The 15,897-nt window shown below is 41.6% G+C and overlaps 2 protein-coding genes across 9 annotated transcripts in view; one reads left to right on the forward strand and one right to left on the reverse strand.

Moving 5' to 3' along the window:
* The window catches only part of katnal2 (katanin p60 subunit A-like 2), a 206,408-nt gene that overhangs the window by 102,009 nt on the left and 88,502 nt on the right, over window positions 1-15,897 (reverse strand). The gene's annotated exons all lie outside the window — the stretch shown is intronic.
* pias2 (protein inhibitor of activated STAT, 2) overlaps window positions 8,490-15,897 on the forward strand; it is a 95,657-nt gene continuing 88,249 nt past the window's right edge. The window contains exons 1-2 of one of the 5 annotated variants that reach the window (XM_043715166.2): window positions 8,490-8,531; window positions 12,345-12,816. In XM_043715166.2, coding sequence (XP_043571101.2) covers window positions 8,508-8,531; window positions 12,345-12,816 — 496 coding nt within the window. In that variant the 5' untranslated portion in view covers window positions 8,490-8,507. Of the gene's footprint in view, window positions 8,532-8,572; window positions 8,700-10,932; window positions 11,189-12,028; window positions 12,817-15,897 lie in introns of those variants that run through there. The other 4 variants (XM_043715240.2, XM_087990883.1, XM_087990888.1 and 1 more) reach the window with 4 other exon arrangements.

A 15,897-nucleotide genomic window follows, 5' to 3' on the forward strand; every position in this document is an offset into this window, starting at 1 on the left:
ACAAGCACTGGTTTCTGTCATTATTCTCCAAAACTCTGCCGTTAAAACTCACATCCTTGCTTTCAAGTCAGTCCATGGTCTCATCTGTCCCTCTCTCTATAATCTTCTCCAGCCCCACAACAATCGAAGGCATCTGCACTCCTCTGCTTCTGGCCCCTATGCACCCCCAATTTTAATTGCTCCATTGTTGATGGTTGCACCTTCAGTTGTTTAGACCTCAGGTTCTGGAATGGTTTCCCTACACAATGTTTCTATGCATGCCTTGTTAGCTTTCTTTTTGTTAAAGGCTATAAGTATATGTTGTTGTTGCAATTGCTCCTCTTTCACGCTGACTTTACAGCAGTTAAGAGTTTTACATGAATATCATCTCTATTAATGTGGACAATGTAGTGAGTTACACATCTGGAATCTGGATTGAAAAACAGCAGAAAATGTAATGAGAGTAAATCTTTTTAACTGTTATAATAGTCATTGCTATCATAATCAATGACTTGCATTCATATTAAGGCTGTTGGTTTAATAGCAGTATTTTCTGTTTTTACGGCAGCCCTTTAGTTAAAGATGGAGTTTCCTGATGAAAGGCTTATGCCCGAAACATTGATTTGCCTACTCCTCGGATGCTACCTGACCTGCTGTGCTTTTCCAGCATCGCACTCTCGACTTTAGTTAAAGATGACTGTTTTGCCACGGCCCCATCTAACTCACCATGACACCTCAATGTCTGAAACTAAAGAAGCTTTAGATTTTTTATTCGAAGAAAAGACAGAAGGTTATGTGTTGTTGAGAACACAGAGATCCCAGAGGGGAATTGTACAAATACTTCACATGAAAAACAATTACAGGGCTATGGAACCTAGTGGCTAGTGGGACCAATTGTATCTTTCTTTCAAAGATTGACCAAAGGCTCAATGGCTTGATGGGCCTTCTTCTGTACACTGTGATTTTTTAAAAATCTTGATCCACTGTTTGATTGTAACTTAATCAAAGTTAAATTTTGTGTTAACAACATTATTTCTGGTTATAAAATAACTTATGTCCACTTAAAGCCATTACCTCATTGGTTCCCAGAATTAACTTGGTGAGATTCAAAAAAACTGCATATGCTGGAATCCAAAGTAGATAGGCAGAAGGCTGGAAGAACACAGCAAGCAAGGCAGCATCAAGAGGTGGAGAAGTCAACATTTCAGGTGTACCCTTCTTCAGGACTAGGGGTGGGTGTGGAAGGAGCTGTAAATAAAGGGGTTGGCGGGGGACGGGGTGGTGAAGTAGGGATAGATGAAGATTGGTACAGGGTATGACCTGGTTGGTCAATGGAAGGAATGAATCTGGTTGGTGGCAGGGAGGAGTGGAAGGGAGGAGGAGGGGCTAGGAAGGGAATCGAGGGATGGAAAGGGAGGTTATTTGAAATTGGAGAACTCAATGTTGAGTACTCTGGGCTGTAGGCTGCCTAGCCAGAAGATGAGGTGTTGTTCCTCCAATTTACAGTTTAGTTCATTGTGGCAATGGAGGAGGCCAAAGATGGTCACAATAAACTAAACCGTAAATTGGAGGAACAACACCTCATCTTCCGGCTGGGCAGCCTACAGCCGAGAGGACTCAATATTGAGTTCTCCAGTTTCAAATAATCTCCTTTCGCATCCCTCGACTACCTTCCTAGGCCCTCCCCCTCCCTTCCACTCCTCCCTGCCATCAACCAGATTAATTCCTCCCATTGACCAAACAGGTCATATCCTCTACCTGTCTTCATTTATCCCCACTTCACCACCCTCCCCCCGCCAACCCCCTTTATCTGCAGCTCCCCCTATACCCACCCCCGGTCCTGAAGAAGGGTTACACCCGAAATGTCGGCTTCTCCTCCTCCTGATGCTGTGTGGCTTGCTGTGTTCTTCCAGCCTCCTGCCTGTCTATTGAGAATTAACTGGCAGTGGAAGAGGCCCACACCAAGTCCTCAGTCCAGCAAGTTTCGCTGCCTAGGTTGGCAGCTGGCATTTGGTAACCACCTAGGCACATTGCAAGACATCTCCTCCAGATTTCTCTCTCACCAAGGCATGAAGCACCTTGCCCAGGGCTGTAAGGTTGGTACTCCGGGAAAACTCCCCTGTTGGACTGAAAAAATGCAAATCATCACCTCAAATCCCAGGTGTAATACTATTGATGACAATGCCAAAACCACCAGTCTCTGACCAGCCGACAACTTTCCAAGTTAGGACTTTCTGTACTTGAGTTGCGGAAGCCCTGCCTCCAATGTATTACTGGCCAACTGGCAATTAAATGGCTGCACAACAGCTGATTTTTTTCCTCAGTGGGTTCCCATTCCTTTCCTTTACAGCTGAGGGAGTTCAGCACTCCATTCCACAGTTTCAGTTAATAAGAAAGTAGTTATGAGCGCAAGCAAATAAAGAGTATTCAGCTAATGCCCATCACCTAGAGTCATTGAGATCTACAGCATGGAATCTGACTCTTAATCCAACTTGTCCATGCCGACCAGATATCCTAGATAAATCTAATTTCATTTGCCAGCACTCGGTCCATATCCCTCTAAATTCTTCCTATTCGTATATCCATCCAGATGTCTTGTATACAATAAAACATCTTTGCTGTCTTAATATTTTCAAACTGTTTTTCCAAAGTCCGGTCCTGGGTAACCTAGAAGGTATCTTTCAATTAAACACTGGGAAGACAGGAAAAAATGCCTTTCATCTTAATCACAAACTTCAATCCACAGACACTGATTCCATTCCCTGGTCACTGTTTCAAAGTCTGCATGCTACTTGATCACATGCTGAGCTTCCTACCTCCAGCCTCAGTTCTGCAGAAGAGACGTACTCGTCTTGAAATGTTAACTCTTTTTCCTCTCCACAGCCAGACCTACTGAGTCTACTAGAATTCTGTTTATTTTTACTTTATGTCCTTCTCACCACAAAGAATGCTATTTTCTTTCTCTACCGTACTTGCTGTCACTACCTTTGAGACCAACTCGATGCCCTCTTAGTAAGCCTCCATTCTTCTAACTTTGACAAATGTACTGTGCTTGATGAATTTCAATGGATTTTACTTCCAATTTAAATTCACATGCTTGTATTTAAATTTCTGAATAGTTTTACTTCTCTTGATCTCTCTAATCTCCTTCAGCCCTACTACATTCTGGGCTCTAATATTACTGTTGATTCCCTATTCCTTTGCTACACTACTGGTGAACATACCTTTAGCAATTTAGAAACCATGTTGTGGAATTTCCTTGTTTATGTATAAGACCATAAAACCGTAAGAAATAGGAACAGGAGTCGGCTATTCAGCCCCTCAAGCATGTTTCACCATTTAACAGTGAAACCATTCATGACTGATCTGACATTCCTCACATCCACTTTCTTGCCTTTTTCCCATCATCCTTACTTTCCCTACTGATCAAGAATCTATCTATCTCAAAACATAGACAAGGACTCTGCCCCATAGCTCTCAGTGGAAATGAGTTCCAAAGACTCACACCCTCAGAGAAGAAATTCCTCCTCATCTCAGTCTTAGAACATGCCCCTACTACTCTGAGTAAAGAAACTACTTCTGACATCTGTCTGACATTTATCACCCCTCAGTTTGAAGCTATGCCCCCTCATGATAGCCATCACCATCCGAGGAAAAAGGCCCTCACGGATGAGGACGGACACCACTTCAACTGGGACAATACATCCATCCTAGGACAAGCCCAACAAAGACACGCACGAGAATTCCTAGAAGCATAGCATTCCAACCGGAACTCTATCAACAAACGCATTGAGTTAGACCCCATCTACCACCCCCTGAGAAAAATCCTATCTTTTATAACCTTTCCAACACTTTATCCACATCGAAGTAAGGCTCACTGGTCTATAATTACCAAAGTTGTCTTCTTGAACAAGGAAACATTTGCTATCCTCCGGTCTTCTGGTACTATTCCTGTGGGCAATGATAACAAAGATCAAAGCCAAAGGCTCTGCAATCTCTTCCCTGGCTTCCCAGAGATACCTAGGATAAATCCCATCTGGCCCAGGGGATTTATCTTTTTTCACACTTTCTAGAATTTCTAACACCACCTCCTTGTGAATCTCAATCTCATCTAGCCTAGTAGCCTGTTTCTTGGTATTCTCCTCAACAATATTGTCTTTTTCCAGTGTGAATACTGATGAAAAATATTCATTTAGCACTTCCCTATCTCCTGACTTCATGCACAACTTCCCACTACTGTCCTTGATTGGCCCTAATCTTACTCTAGTCATTCTTTTATCCCAATAGAAAGTTTTAGGGTTTTTCCCTAATCCAATCCACCAATAACTTCTCATGTCCTCCCCTCACTCATCTTAGCTCTCTGTTTAGGTTTTTCCTGGCTACCTTGTAACTCTCAATCACCCTAACTGAACCTTCATATCTCATCCTAACATAAGTCCTCTTCTTCCTCTTGACAAGATATTCAACTTCCACAGTAAGCCACGGCTCCTGTGCTCAACAACTTCCTCCCTGTCTGACAGGTACATACTTATCAAGCATACACAGTAGCTGTTCCTTGAATAAGCTCCACATTTCTATTGGGCCTATCCCCTTCAGTTTCCTTCCCCATCCTATGGATCCTAAATCTTATCTAATCGCATCATAGTTGCCTTTCCCCCAGCTGTAGCTCTTGCCCTCCGGTGTACACTAACCCTTTTCATCGCTAAAGTAAACATAACTGAATTGTGGTCACTATCACCAAAGTGCTTACCTACCTCCAAACCTAACACCTGGCCGGGTTCATTACCCTGTACCAAATCTAATGTGGCATCGCCCCTTGTTAGTCTGTCTATACACTGTCAGAAAACCCTCCTGCACACAATGGACAAAAACTGACTCATCTAAACTACTGTAGTATTCCCAGTCAATATCTGGGAAGTTGAAGTTCCCCCATAACAACTACCCTGTCACTCTTGCTCCTATCGAAAATCATCTTTGCTATCCTTTCTGCAACATCTCTGGAACAATTTGGAGGTCTATAGAAAACTCCCAACAGGGTGACCTTTCTTTTCGTTTCTAATCTCAGCCCATACTACCTCAGTTGACAAGTCCTCAAATGTCCTTCCTGCCACCGCAACACTGCCCTTGACTAACAATGCCACACCCCCACCTCTTTTACCATTTTCTCTGTTCTTACTGAAACATCTAAATCCCAGAACCAGTCCTGTCCCTGCTCTACCCATGTCTCTGAAATGGTCACAACATCGAAATCCCAGGTGCTGACCAATGTTGCAAGTTCACCCACCTTATTCTGGATGCTACTGGCGTTGAAATAGCCACATTACAAATGAACTTCTTGCTTGCCAGTGCCCTCTTGTGACCTTGAAACTTTATTTCGGACCTCCCTATTCTTAACCTCCTCTATACTCTAACTACAATTTAGGTTCCCATCCTCCTGCTGAATTAGGTTAAACCCACCCAAAGAGCATTAGCAAATTTCACCCCAGGATATTGGAACCCCTCTGGTTCAGGTGAAGACCATCCTGTTTATAGAAGTCCCACCTACCCCAAAAAGAGCCGCAATTATCCAGTGTGAGAGGTAATTTCGGTTTAAACTTTAAGATGTGCCTGGACCACAGACTGATCTATAATAAAAGACAAAACTTTTGTTTCTTTTCTAACAACCATTTTATATACTCAAAAGTAGAATAGTTTAAATTGTGCAGAATGCTGACAATTTGTGAACAGAGTAAAAACAAGCAGGCTCTTGATTGATGAAGCCACTAACACAGGCAGGGAAGGATGAGTCCTTGACTGATAAGACTCCAGGATGGGGGAACGACTTGAGACATCTGTTTCAGATTAAAGCCTTTGACTGATAAGACTACAGGGTGAGAAAAACAACAAACTTTGGAGACTCTGGAGCCTTTTGTTGCAGACTTTGTGATAAAAATAATGATGTTTTTAAGAATGTGAACCTCATGGCTTGTTGGAGCCAAGGAGAGGAGGGACTTGTGCTGTATATAATGGGAGACTTTGTAAGCCTCAGCGCGCTTTTTCTCAGAAGAGTGCCCAACTCTGCAGACTTGCTAATAAAACTTTGTTTTCCTGAATTTGTCTAGAGCGATTATTGAGAAGCGATTTTCGTTTCTAACATCCAGGAATCCAAAAACCTCCCTCCTGCACCATTCCTGTAGCCAAGTGTTCAACTCCTCTCTCTCCCTATTCCTTGCCTCGCTAGTACATAGCACAGGCAACAAACCAAAGATAACAACTCTGTTTGTCCTAGCTCTAAACCTCCTGCCTTTGGAGGACCTAAAGTCTGAATACAGGCTGTGTCAAGAGTAACCATTTAATACATGCTCTTACTAACAACAAAATGGCTTCCTAATGCAAGTAGCATGACAAAACAGCTTCGAGGCTGCAAATTGACAATTTTACTTAAAATGGTTTTTAACCCTGCTAAAAGCTGCATTCCTGAGTACTGAATCAAAGATCAGCAGATGATACTTCCTTTACAGCATAGAAATAACTAGAATCGATAGGACATTACTAGCCGTCTTAACTTGCAATTGCAGGTGCAAAAAGAGATAAAGAAGCTTGTTTGTGTAAAACAAAGTTGGTTCCCAGTAAATATCATTGGGCTAAGTGGCTGTCAATAATGTCATTTTATTAAATTTGATTGGTAATTGTTTGAATTTGCTCTGTAACCATGGCTGTACTTCTTTTCAAAAAACGATATTAAAATGTCTTTGTCTTAAGCCATGCGCACAGCTTTCTCCTACAAACACAACCTGTGCCCGGCCGTGATAATAAAGTGTGAAATCTTGCAGAACCAGACTGAATTGCTAGTGTTTTTTGACCAATCGCAGAACCAAGAGACTCCCCCCCCCCCCCACCCCCTGTGCTTAGAGATATAGATCAGATTAGATTAAATTCCATACAGTGTGGAAACCTTTGTCTTCTTACCTATGTGGACCACGACTTGGGGCTGCTCCCCATCCCCAAAAAATATCCAGAAAATACGATCAGAGACATCAAGAAGCCTGACACCTGGGAGGCAACACAGCACCCGTGTATCATACCTGGTATAGCAACTGTACCATTCAAGATCGGAGACGGCTACAGAGAGTGGTGAACTCGGCCCGGACAATCACAAAGGCCAACCTCCCATCTCTAGAATCCGTCTACCATGCCCATTGTCAAGGAAAGGCCGCCAGCATTCTCAAAGATCCATCCCACTCTGGCAAAGTTTTTCTACAACTTCTACCATTGGGGATAAGGTACAGAAGCCTGAACACACGCACCAGCCGGTTTTGAAACAGTTTCTACCCTACTGTTGTTAGAATACCGATTAGAATCTTAAACTCTTAATATTTGCCTATACATGTGTTTTTGTTTTTGCCGCTGTTTACCTATTATTTACTTGTCTATGCTACTTAACTCTGTGATCTGTCTGTATTGCTCACAAGACAAAGTTTTTCACTGTGCCTTCACATATTGACAATAAATTCAATTCCATTCAATTCTCTTCCTCTAGTAGTGTACATTTCTGTGGCTCAGGATTTTGGTTGGGCTGATTAGGTTCTCTTGAACACCTCTGGAATGTGTTATGTTAAAGTTGTTACAAATACATGCTGTGGTTGGTAGTCAATATGAAGTGACTGAAATAGCAAAGATGTTCAGTTCTCCAACACCTCGATGAGGGTATCATCATCATCATAACCTTTGGTCTCTTTCATGGGGATGAAAGATTTGTCTCTCGTTTGGATAGTTGCGTGACAAGCAAGGGTCAAAGTGTGGTGCGGGAATATCACAGCAGGTCAGGCAGCATCCGAGGAATAGGAAGGTTTGTGTTTTAGGCATTAGTTCTTCATCAGCAGTTTTGGGGGCGGAGGGGTGGGGAGCTGGGAGATAAACACGGGCGGGCACTTGGCTGGAGGGCAATAGGTGAATGCAGGTGGGGGGGTGGTGATGGTGATAGGTCAGAGCGGAGGGTGGAACAGATAGGTGGGAAGGAAAATGGATAGGTAGGACAGTTCAAGAGGATGGTGCTGAGTTGGAGGGAGGGACGATGAGTAAACTGGTGAAATTAAGTGTTAAGCAAGGAGACTAATCATTCACCATATAGATTGGAGACTTACAGGGTGTTCAGACAAATGTTGATTTCCAGATAAGGTTGGAAATATCGTATTGTTGGAAAGGCTGATAAGGCACGAGATTGTTCTGTGAGGGCCTAACCTCATTCTCCTCAAGGGTTGAGATTACTTGTTGACAGAGACCTCGGGACATTGGGATCTACACCATGCTGTTTTATTTTCCCTCCATTTTGGTGGGGTGCAACGTATGGAATCCAAAATTGCCTTTGCACTTCAGCAGGTGAGATGAGAGTCACACCATACAATAGTGATCACAAATTGACCAAAGTTGAAGCCATGTGAGCCATTGAAGCAGGTTTTGGAGCATGGGGGTGCGGCCAGGGCTGACGTGCTGCGTCACGACGTCGAGCATGGCGTCACGATGCAGTGCATAATGGGACGGGCCGAAAGATGGCGGATTTTGACGAGTTGAGGGTGAGTGGTCTAGTGAGAGAGGGAAGAGGGAGTCAGAGAGACAGAGGGAGAGAGGGGGGAGCGGAAACTGGAGAAAAGAAGGAGCCCAGCTGGAAACGGCGGGCCAAGGGAAAAGAGGCAAGGCAAGACACTGAGGAACGAGCAACCCTGACCAGGGAAGCGTTCCTGGTAATTAGATTTTTTTTAAAAAAATCCTCAAACCGGAACCTCAACAACTAATTGGCCGCCGCGAGAAAATTTATATGAAACGAATCAGTCGGTCTGTAATGATCTGGAAAGCCCAGATATTTACCTCCCCACTAGTGACCGGGCCGTTAGGCCTTTGATTTGACAACTGTCCCCGCCTTTTCTCTCTGGGCAGCTGCTCCTGGGAGCAGGAGGTTATCTCCTAACTCTTTAAAGGGAATTTAGTCCTGATTACTTTAAGTTTTCGTTTTACTAAACTGCATTTTCGGTGATTTCTTTCCTGCCACGTTCTTTTGTCTTTTATGATTTAGACAGCAATTTCCATATCTTTTAATGTTGATGTTTCAAACTATATTTGTCTTAATGTTTGGTGGGCATTTTTGATGGTGCCAATTCTTCAGATCTTTAGTTTGTTTTTTTTTCTTATCTAAGTAAATAAAATGTTTTTTTCAATTGTGATGTAATGTACAAATGTCGTTTGAACATTTTAAAAAAAAAACTTTAGTCATAAAAACTTCCCTTTTTACATAAAGAGCTGTCTGTTCCCGTTGTCTTAAGTCCGTGACCACTTAGCCATGTCAAGTTTCCCTTGTGGGGAAAAAAAACTTGTCCCTTTTTAACACACTTGAATAGTCAAACCTAAAGTGTCACAATCTGATTGGATGTTTTGAATCCAAATAAGGGATGTCTGCTGTTAGGTCAAGTTAACTGATTTAAATAAAACACAAGTTGATATTTGGGTTCAGCTGGGTGCAATGTGAGTACTGACAGTGTCATAAGATAAAGAATATAGAATACTGCCATTGATATGATTCTGATGAACACTTCTTTTGTCATTAAGGTGTTAACGATGTACAGATGGAAAAGGAGGAAGAGGGTTGACGATGTAATCAGATTGAATTAACATAATTAGTTTAATGCTAAAATATTATGATTTACCTAATTTGAGGGTCTGACTGATGTAAATGATAACCCAGTGCTAAAATACAGTTTGTTGTTGAAGTGATTTTCCATCAATTCTGAAAATTCTCAAGTTATGCAGGGTGTTGCTTAGTACTGATGGATGAACTTGAGATAATGGATTAAGTATATATTGACAAGCTAAGAGTATTATTTTAGTGGTGTATTTTCACAAACAATTAACAAACTAAGAAGAAATTGTTCCCTAGTTGGAGAGTAGATTCATGTAGAGACTTCTTAGACTTGGCAGCCTGAAACCACTCGACTTGGCACGTTCATGTGTTTGCATGGTCATTTCATGAAAAGCATATACTCAATCAAATAAGAACTTAGAGCTTTGTTAATAGCTGTTTTGAAAGTTGGTAAGGCATAAAAGCAGTTTTTCTAATTTATGAAAACAATTTTTAACAGGAGCTAGGTAGAGATTCACAAATTGACACTGTAACCTATGCTTTTGGTGATCCCCAGCTGATTTAAAGTGTATTTTTATGATCCTGCTCTGAACTACCCAGTTGTAGGCAGAAAATCTCCTCCAAAGATTTTCTGTTTCCAATACCACTTTAACACACCCCAGCCCTGTTCTCATTGGAGTCATCCAGAGATCTATCCTTGACCCATACTAATTCTCAGCTCATTTCAATGCTGTCCCTTGACTGCCTTATCTGAGGACATGATGTCAGGTTCTTAACGTAGGTTGGAATCACCTGGTTCAACTTCACCACATCTCTTTTGATTCCTCCAGTGTCTTTATTGGTAGACTAATTTCACTGATGTCCGGCCTGGATAAACTGCAATTTCACCAAATTGAACATTGGGAAGACCAGCCAAAGCAAGCCAGTGTTTTCAGATGCCATGCCTAACTATTCGCTTACTGCCAGTTCCAGTCACCTTCCTTGCCACTATGAGTCTTTACTGAACTGTTTGCAACCTTGAAGCAGTATTTCGCTCTGCGAAAAGCTCTGACCTTGTATCCTCCTTTGCAATTAACTTTGGCTTTTGATTGCTTTGTTATATTTTGAGTTGTGCATGCAAATTCTGGGTGTTTACATAAAGTACTGTGTTTTAAGAGTGCTTTCTGCAATTCTCAAATCTGCAGGTAGGGAGTTTAGATACTAATCCCTGGGATGACAGGATTGTTTCATAAGACACTGGGGAAATTGGGCCTGTATTCTCTAGAGTTTCAAAGAATGGTAGTTAATTTAATTGCATTGTTTTTAAAGACAATTCTTAAGTCATGATTGGATAGTTGTAAGTAGGATATCACCTTGGCTGGAGTTTCTAAAATGCAATGTAATTTCAGATTAAGTGATTACCTATTTAAAATAGAGATGAGGAATTTTTCAGCAGATGGTCAATCTTTGGAATTCTCTACCCCAGGGGGCTGTGAAAGCTGTGTTGACCAGCTTCAAGATTGGAATCAACAGACTTCTGCAGCTAAAAACATCAAGGGACATAGACAAAGCAGATCTAATTGGATGGCAGGATGAATTGCCTACTCCTGTGTTCCTTTGGTGACTTCCATAAATTATCTTTTACTACTTATTATATGTGAATGATCCAGATGCATAACAGAAAGCTCTCTTATGATTTGAGCTGGCTGTTGTAACTTATACATGTATTTCTATTGAGTTCTGTAACCCATCTGAATGAGGACTGAAACATTTGGTGAGCTGTGAATAGATATGAATCATTAAATTGTTTTATACCTCCCTTAACCTTCGTTCTCTCCTTGGGGGAAGGAAAAAGACAATAAAAGAACCATGGGGGACAGTCTCCTTTGGGAGATGGAGGAAGCAGTTAGTAAATCTACGTTCAACTAAGTATATTTACTTCAGAAAATAATATTTTAGGATGCAATGTATGAATAAGTTGAGATGTGATGTGATAAGACACGACACGACATGACATATTTGGAAGCAAAATAATGACTTTGGATCTATGGTTCCCAAAGCTCCCCATCCTTGAGGTTTTCTCTGTCAATTCTGGGTCTGTTGCAAATTAATTGGAGGTTCATTGTTATCATCAGTCAATAACTCTTTTCCCTTTTATTAAACGACTACCAGAATAGGAGGAGCTAAACTTGATGGATCTTGATTTCTTTGTCTAACAATTCTTATCAATGATTCACCAGTTACTTTGTCAGAAAGTATTGTAAGTTGCATTCTTCTCTGCAGCATGGATTTAATGATAACCTTGACTTTTTGTCATAAATTAATGAGAAGATAGTCATCCATTAGGCTTGAAAGCTGGAATGCAGATGATCAACTCTGATCTAACCGGCAAAACTGGCTCAATAGGCTGAATGGCCTATCCCTGTTCTTATGTACCCAGTTTAAATGAATGACAGTAAATTGCTATAAGTTCAATCAAACATAATTCTTTGTTGGAATAGCATTTATTTAGTACATACAAATAACACCGTACACAGTTATTTCATTAATGTAAGACCTGTGCAGTTGGAATAAAACTAAGGAGGTTCCAGCTCCCACATCATTTACCAATTTTAAGTTAACTTCTGTATAGGTTATGCAACATTTAGTATTGAGTATAATAGGACTATTGAGATAAGTATTGATTCAAATTGTTAAGCATTAGAAGCTTAAATGTTGTTGAAACTAAACATTGATGGTTGATGAAATTATTTACATTGAATGCTTTATCTTTCAGAATATGGTTTCGAGTTTTCGTGTCTCAGAGCTTCAAGTGTTGTTAGGTTTTGCTGGTCGTAACAAAAGTGGTCGCAAGCATGAACTCCTTGTGAGAGCACTACACCTTTTAAAGAGTGGTTGTAGTCCAGCTGTTCAGATCAAAATTAAGGAACTGTACAGACGACGTTTTCCTAGAACTATTGAAAGCCTTGCTGACTTGTCAGCTATAAAATCTTCGGTTTTCTCTTTGGACAATAACCTGTCTAGTGACTCTGAGTTGACCTCTGGGATTGCGCATTCTTCGGCATCCACATCAGCCACACCTCAGACTTCATCTCCATTGGTTAGCTCTGTGCTGCTACATGAGACTAAGCCAAATATAGAAATGCAAGAGGCTTCTCCCTCCATCCATCCTGTCCATCCAGATGTCCAACTGAAAAGCATACCCTTTTATGATGTGCTGGACGTGCTTATTAAACCGACAAGTCTAGGTACATTTTGTTATTCAAACATTACAGTAATTTGAATAAAGGCATATCTTAACCAGAACACAGTTCCAAGTAGCTGCATGCATCTTTTTTAACAAGCCCATACTTCTGCAGGGTAGCAACTTTCATGGTATACAGCTGCAAAAATGGGTAAAATTTGAGTACATTTGTCTCAGTTGCAAGTGTTAGTAAGTTACTTGACTATATACGGTGGCTGTGGTTAGCGCTGCTGCCTCGCAGCGCCAGGGCCCCGGGTTCGATTCCAGCCTCAGGCAACTGTCTGTGTGGTGTTTGCATATTCTCCCATGTTTGTGTGGGTTTTCTCTGGGTGCTCCGGTTTCCTCCAACAGTCCAAAGATGTGCAGGCGAGGTGAATTGGCCATGCTAAATTGCCCATAGTGTTAGGTGCATTAGTCAAAGGGAAATAGGTCTGGGTGGTCGGTGAGGACAAGTTGAGCCAAATGGCCTGATTTCACAATGTAGGGAATCTAATCTAATATACATTGGTGAGAATTTTCCTAATTTGCATTTGTTCCGCTGTTAGATCTCAGCTGGACTATGATGTACAGTTGTGGGTGTCGCATTCTAGGAAAGACATGAATGTATTGGCAAGAGTACAGAAATGAGAAACTCCAATTGTGAGGGTAGATTGAAGAGTTGGCACTCTTATCTGAGAGGAGATTTGATAGAGCTGTCCAAAATCCTGAAAGGGTTGGATAGAGCAGATAGGGAGAAGCTGTTCCCACTCCTAAAAGCAAAGGAACATATATTTAAAGTGATGTGCAAATAAAGCAAGGCTGACGTGAAAAATGTTTTCACTCAGGAACAGGCTATGGAATGCACTGTTTGAAAGTGTAATGGAGGCAGATTTAAATGAGGCATTCAAGACAACATTGAATGATTATTTGGATAGAAATAGTGTGCAAGGGTAAGAGGGAAAAGTAGGAAATTGACACTAACACTGGGTGATGTCAGTTAGCTGAGCCAAATAGCCTCCTTTGCACCAAAGTTGTTCTGTGTTGAATTACCACAATCTAAATTAGTAAATCATATAGGCAAAGAAAGCCACAGCATTATCCTAATTGGGAACTGTACTGCATAACTTAGCCTGAGTTTTCTTGGGTGCATATTGTTCGCTGAGCTACTATTTGAGGTATTGTAATTGGCCTGTGGTCCTGACTGACGGAAAGGTTTAGTCAGAGTTTCTGCCTTATAATAGTTAAAAAGGTCAAAGAACCTGCTAATAATTGCTCGATTAACTCACATTTGGAAAATAGCCTTTTGGGATTGGAACACAGGCCAATGACTGGTATGATTAGTGAGTTTCATAATCTGATTTAATCTTCAAAGTTTTCTTCATAGTATAAAATGTCTCAGTAATTAATTGGAAATCTCTTGAGATGACCCTAATGCGGAGAGAAGCAAAAGTAATATTAATTGTGATATGTAAGGGCCTCCTGATTAGTGCAAGAATTGATCTTTGAATAATTGTTTTTAATGTTGAGTGGGAAAATGAACGGCTTTAGTCTTTCAAAGAAAAGAATATGAAGCTTTAAGAGGATAAATCTGAACACATACACGCACCCCACATATTTAAATTTTTTAATTTTCTTAGCAATAGCCATTTCAATTATTGTTCCTTTAAAGCAAAATGCATTTTTAAAAATTTCAGTCAAACTGAATCAAAAACACTCTAGAAGAGCTATATTAAATCCCTTGTGGACTTATTTTTCTTCATTGTTATATATATTGCACTCATTATGTTGGTTTGATGGACCAGACCTTGTGGACTGGTTCTAGAGATGGGCAGGCCTATAATTTGCCACTGCAGTTTGTTGTGCTCGTTTCCTGTCATAGTGCAGATTCTGGACTGTTTTCTAGAAGGCTGGGCTAAATGTGATATAGCTAGCTAATCACCCTGTGAAAGGTGGGAACAAATTACTGCTGTTGCTGGAATTTGTACTGAAAACACCAAATGCTGGAGATCACAACTGGTCAGACACCATCCATGGTAAAAACAATGACTGCAGGTGCTGGAAAAACGCAGCAGTTCAGGCAGCATCCGAGGAGCAGGAAAATCGACGTTTCAGGCAAAAGCCCTTCATCAGGAATATAGGATTCCTGATGAACGGCTTTTTGCCGAAACGTCGATTTTCTTGCTCCTCGGATGCTGCCTGAACTGCTGTGCTTTTCCAGCACCACTCTAATCCAGACACCATCCGTGGAGAGAGAGAGGGCGAGAACAAGCTAATGTTTTGAATCTAGATGACTGTTCATCAGAGCTGAAGTGAAGTGCAGAGAGGACAGCATTTATGCCATAGTTTGGAGGGGGGGGGGGGGAGGAGTGGCGGGGGCTGGTGCAGTTAGTGATGGAAGGTGCTGATAGAGAAAAGATATTCTTAGTTCACATTGCTCGGAATGTGAGAATAGTGGAACAGTGGTGTGTCTCCTGCAGACTTGAAAGGACAGTAAGTAGCATGGGGGGAGGGGAGGACATTTTAACAAATTAAAGGGAAGAAATGGGAGTTGGTTCACGATTTTAAGGTGTTGAACTCAATATTAAGTCCAGAAGACTGTAAAGTGCCTACTCTGAATGAGATGTTCTTCCTCCAGTTGGCAAGGAGAAAGTGAGGACTGCAGATGCTGGAGATCAGAGCTGAAAATGTGTTGCTGGAAAAGCGCAGCAGGTCAGGCAGCATTAAAGGAGCAGGAGAATCAACGTTTCGGGCATAAGCCCTGAAGAAGGGCTTATGCCCCAAACGTCGATTCTCCTGCTCCTTTGATGCTGCCTGACCTACTGCACTTTTCCAGCAACACAGCTTTCAGCTTCCTCCAGTTGGTGTTGTGATTCATTGCCGAGGACAGACGTGGGCATGTAAGCAGGATGCTGTGTTAAATAACTGACTCGGGAAGGTTGGAGTCCCATGTGCACACAGACCGGGGGTGTTCTGCAAAGCAGTTACCCAGTCTGCGTTTGGTTTCTCCAATGTGTAGAGTAGGCCACATTGGGTGCAGTGAATATGATGCACAAGATTGGAGGAGGTACAGGTGAAATGCTGCTTCACCTGGAAAGATTGTTTAGGC

The sequence above is a fragment of the Chiloscyllium plagiosum genome, unplaced genomic scaffold, assembly GCF_037043375.1.
Source record: "Chiloscyllium plagiosum isolate Xiang-an unplaced genomic scaffold, Cpla_swu_hap1 HiC_scaffold_1, whole genome shotgun sequence".
Classification (NCBI taxonomy): domain Eukaryota; kingdom Metazoa; phylum Chordata; class Chondrichthyes; order Orectolobiformes; family Hemiscylliidae; genus Chiloscyllium; species Chiloscyllium plagiosum.